Here is a 5,185-nt window from a genome sequence, read left to right as displayed (position 1 = left end):
ATTTGGATCACACTACCTTGTTTCTTACGACCCACCCTTCTCTGCTTCTGATTGGCTAGTAGTCCTTACCTGGGAACTGCGCATGTGCAACTCCCAACCAAGATTTTGTACAAGTAAGATGCATCACTCTGTAGCTCAAAAGCGGAGCGTACAACACATAGGGTGAGAAGAGGAGCTGCAGCAATGTGCAGTATGAGAAAAATATGGTGTTTTTTGAAAATGAAACCATGTAAACCTGTTCTGGTACAACCCCTAAATAAGATGTTGAGCATAATACCACATCTTTAACATAAAAGGTCTGTAAAATTGTTTTGCGCCAATTGTAACAAAGTAACAAACTAAAATCAAAAGCACGATATTGCTTTGTTCCCTTATTAAATCACAAAAGACTGCGATTTAATATAACAAGTAGGCCTATAATAATTATAAATAAGATATTAAATCAATATAAATGTTATTTTTGGAGGTTAAAAAAACTATAACTTTTACTCTGAGTGCATTTTAAATGAGCCACTTTATACTTTTACTTGAGTAGATTTTCATAGTAATTAATTCAAGTAATTGCACTTCAGTAAAAAGTTCAAAGTAACAGTACTTTTACTTCAGTAGAATATTTCTGTACTCTTTCCACCTCTGGTACCTGGTAACAAAAAGCTAATTTCAAACCAGTGCTTTACTACATTTGGTCACACCATTAAAATTTAAGAGTGCCTTAGCTGGTAAAAAGTTTTGTAGTGTGTAAATTGGTTGCTAAGAAACATCTGTAGGACTGTGATGTCCAATCAAAAGCAATCAACTACGTTTACAGGAAGTCAGAGCATCCAGAGCTCTAACCTAACTTAAAACAGTTTAGGAAGGGCAATGATATGCTCTAGGTATTACTTTGTTTTACTTACATATGCATTGATGGAAAATTGGGTGTTAGTATTCATATAGTTTGAAATGAGCAGGAAATACCCAATTATGCTAACCTGTCTGATATTATTAGTTCTTTAGTGCAACGTTATTGGTTATTTATTATATTTCAAAATCTTTCCACTCTACGTCACCATTAAGAGATAAATGGTATCATTATTAAAAAGACTTTTGTCACATATAATATTCCAAATTTGAGACTTTCTTCACTTTAAACGGGTGAAATATTAGCAGCTAGCATTCATTTTGTCTGTTCATTCTGTTAGCTAGCCAACCTGGCAGTAACTGGGTGTACTATTAATCTTTAGTAAAAATTCATCTCTACATAAGAAAATAGTGTAACCATTTTAATTTAATAATGCATAGCTCCCCTTAGTAAAAACTACAACTAGGATATTGCATCCAGCAACTCAGTTGCCTCAGTTCATTGGAGGATAAAAATATGGCAACTTCTGTGTTTCTTTAAAAGCGCTCTCCTACTACACGTAGGAGGTAACTGTAATGTGAGTACAGGCCCTGTTCAAAGCAGCACTTAAACACCATGGTTTGGCTCTGGGACATCCTGTAGTGAATGTGTGATAGAAAAATGCACCGGCACAGTGGGTTACAGTCTTGACATGACACAGCTAAAGCAGACTATATCATGCTCACACAAGATAGTTTTTTTATGTGTGTAACACTGTGCTGAGAGGAGAAGGGCAGACGGGGCCACTGTGCTGAGACACAACCAGTGATGTGATGCCACAAAAAAAATAAATAAAAAAACAAACGCCAGCCAACGCCGACCATAAAGCAGACTAATGTGTCCAGAGTGGCTTCAAAAAAGCGAGGCAGACAGCAAAAACAGAGCACAGACCCTTATCCATCATAGCAAACAGGCAACAAAACAACTTTACACCATCTGTAGAACGAGTCTGCCCTGACACCAGGTAGCTAGAGCTTACGTCAAAGACAATGACCGAAAACGCTGTGTCATTCTAAAGGGTAAAGGGACCTTAAAAGAACTTTTTAAACTTTTTTTCCCCACAGCTAAGCATTCTGATGAATCAGTCTATGAAGTTAAATCTGTAGAGTTTAATTTATATCTTTGTTAATTGCCTCTTAATTAAAATGACACTAGATTGTTTTGCTGCTCCCAGAATTCTGTGACTCATAGTATTAAACTACAGGATTTACAGGTGTCGCCAACCAGGACTGAAATCTTAAATGGTCATTTTAAACAGACAGATTTTGCTTTTCTCATTGTTCCACAAGAATATTATATGTATTAGATATCTTTCCTAAAGTAACGCTTTTTTATCTAAAAAGAACGTTTTTACTAGCTGAAACTTGACTTCCATTGCCTTGGCAAAACTTAAATTAATTTCACCCGTAGCGTAAATGCACAGAAAGGTATTTAAACTTCAGAAAGTTTGCGTCTGAGTTTTATTTGTCATTATTGTCCCTTAAGCTTTCACATTATCTGAAAGCAGCCAGGCATAAGCAGATAAGCAGACTCCAACACACATAAAACACACACACAATATGAATATTCATCTGCGGCATGTTGACACCAAGATAACGCCAGGTCAGGTCTGTCGGATTGTCTCCTGGCCTTATCCCGCGCAGACAACAGTGTTCTTCACCTAATGATGGAGGCGGAACAGAATACCTGTTTGATTTTAACCCTGCCTGACACAACCTTTCAGCATAATGGGGGGTGCTTACCTTGCAGTCTCAGACTGCCGGACCCTTGGGTTGGGTGTTCACAACCTTAAGTGTTTTAAATGAGGTTTCAAAATATCAAAGCAAGACAAAGTGAATTGCTCGGGAACGCCAGCTTGAATACAGAGTGCCACCTAAAACGTAGCTCTTTAACCAGGGGTTAGGTAAACTAAACTTAAAGGAAAAGGGAGGAAAAGTCAGCTCTGCTGAGTGGTACTAGATACAATTCAGCTGTAAAGAGTGCATTTGGTAGAAGTGAGCCCATCACACTCAACAAAACATCACAAGGAGTCCTATTTCTAGACAACTTTAATGGATATCTGTGTGATCTGAATGCTCTTACTTGATGTTGTCCAGGCAACCAGAGTCTGGTTTCAAGATGGCTGTGTGATGGAACATCTTGTAGAGAGCAATGCCCAGGAAGATCACGTTGAGCTGAGAGATTCGCAGAGGCAGAGGGACAGCAAGAGAGAGAGAGAGAGAGAGAGAGAGAGAGAGAGGAATGAAGCTTGTATGTTTCCTGTTTCAATTATATTCATTTTAAATCAGAGCACTTTGTAGCACAAAGCTGGAACGCTGCAGCCAGACGTGGTTTCCCACTTTGCCAAACAGAGCGCAAAATCCTATGAAACCTCTATGGTGCTACAACAGACTAAACAAGGAACGGTGAGACAAGACAGCTGCATACTTGTATGAGGGAGCCTTTCCATCTGACTTATTCACACTTGTCTCATCATATTCACACTTAGAGGCAACTGCAGGGAATAACTGCCACTGCTGCTGCATTGGTTTTCTTTTACAGTTTCTACATCCAGAACAAAAAATTAAGCATTGGTTGAAATTTTTTGTAAAATGTTTGAAGAACTTTCAGCATTTCTAACATCATGCTCCCTGCTAACACCCTTTCATGGGTGGGATGTCATTTTATTTCACGTTCATGTGCCCTGCGTGCCATAAAAACAGGGCACTTTTTAGTTCACCTTCCTGCTCTGTGCAAGTGCTCCTGGAGTACTCTACTGTTTTCTTTACACCAGATTTCTTATTGAAACAACAGACTTGAAAAATTGAAAACAAATCATAGTGGAGTCAAGCACATCTCAGTGAGTTGAACTTTTGCACCTACAGTATGTTTGCCAAACACACTGAAATTAGTGAGAAAAACACAAAGTGGTCTTGTGTTTGACTGCTGGATATCAAAGAAACTTAGATTCAGCAGACCCACTCTGTCGTATCTCATTATTTTCTTTGTCTCGGTGAGTCAGTAATTACAAAAGTAGCAAATGGGTCAAATCTAGTCATGGCATAGGGGCCTCTTTCAGAGTGACTTCTCAGAAAACTACAACAATTAGAAAGCTTTCACATCACTGTTGTTTACATGTTACATTCAGCTAATATCAAGTGAGTATAAAAAAACCTGTAACTATTCTTAACTGCCTGCAATGCATCTTTGCCCAAAGTCTCACCAAATTCCCAGGGTAGAATTGGATCTGAGTTCAAGCTATCTTTCCAACATAGATATTCTTGTTTGTAAATGTAAGAGAGAAATGAGTGAGTCATGAGTAATACAGAGGTGCATTGTGAATGATTGCTGGGCAGTAGCAGCTGTGTTAAGGAGGAATTCCAAATTTGGGTCCTTTGGGACAAGAAATTGTCACTATTTTTTAGTTGTTAGGGATATTTATAAGTGTATTTACTGATTCTTGAATATGTATTATGATTGCTGACTGGTGTCTTGGAAAATCAGAAGCACAACTTTTGCGCCACAGCAACATTTACTGCTAGGCATTAGCTTAAATACTTAAATAAACACCAGCCTGACACCAGTTTTAAAGCAGTTGGATCAATAAAAGAGCTGGGGTTTTTTTCTGTTATGGAAAATTAGGGCTGTCCTAGTTGGGAAAGACACAGAAAGTGTGTGTGTCCTCCTTGCACGACGCTTGTGTAGCAGTGCTGTCCGTGTGTGCCTGCGAGGAGCAGATGGAAAAAGGTAGTGGAGTACGGAACAGGAACAAAATCAATCATAATCGCCGTGCGGATTACTCCAACACTGCATACTGAGCAGAGTTCACTCTCTTTCTCTCTTTTCTCTCACTCTCCCCCTCCCCACATCCCCCAAAATTGTCTCAGCCGGTGACTGCAACGGGGTGACAAACTGCAATATATTCTCTACACCCCTCATTCGTTTTTCTGGACGGCTCCGTGCCCGGCGGTGGCATATATGCTCAACAGGGCAGAGAAAAGAGGGAGGATAGGAGCTAGAAAAAGGGATCTCGGTGGACCATTTAAGCGACGACCCGCAGGCTAAGCAGGGTTAATGAGCAGAAGGGTGTGTGTGTGTGTGTGAGAAGGGGGTTACGCTTACCATAATTATCAAGGTTGCTGGTCCTATGAAACTCCAAATGAAGTAGGTGTCCAGGCGAAGCCAGCAACTGCAATGACAGATAGAGTGAGAGGAAAAGGGGGGTATGAAGTAAGAGAGAAGGTGGTGAATATGAGTAGAAAAAGTGAGGAGGGGGGATGAGGGAGAAAGGTTTGAGGTTATAGCTTCATACTCCTGCTCAGAGGA

At 39.7% G+C, this 5,185-nt stretch overlaps 1 protein-coding gene across 5 annotated transcripts in view; it reads right to left on the bottom strand.

Annotated features, from left to right (window-relative positions):
- The window catches only part of LOC123980592 (adhesion G protein-coupled receptor L3-like), a 226,187-nt gene that overhangs the window by 23,024 nt on the left and 197,978 nt on the right, over positions 1 to 5,185 (bottom strand). For all 5 annotated transcript variants that reach the window (XM_046065053.1, XM_046065054.1, XM_046065055.1 and 2 more), the window contains 2 exons: positions 4,982 to 5,048; positions 2,963 to 3,054 (listed from right to left, as the gene is read on the bottom strand). In XM_046065053.1, coding sequence (XP_045921009.1) covers positions 2,963 to 3,054; positions 4,982 to 5,048 — 159 coding nt within the window. The remainder of the gene's footprint in view (positions 1 to 2,962; positions 3,055 to 4,981; positions 5,049 to 5,185) is intronic.

This window comes from Micropterus dolomieu, linkage group LG12, assembly GCF_021292245.1.
Source record: "Micropterus dolomieu isolate WLL.071019.BEF.003 ecotype Adirondacks linkage group LG12, ASM2129224v1, whole genome shotgun sequence".
Taxonomy (NCBI): Eukaryota; Metazoa; Chordata; class Actinopteri; order Centrarchiformes; family Centrarchidae; genus Micropterus; species Micropterus dolomieu.
The sequence above is the reverse complement of the archived record's forward strand: the minus strand, read 5'-3'. Positions and strand labels throughout refer to the sequence as shown.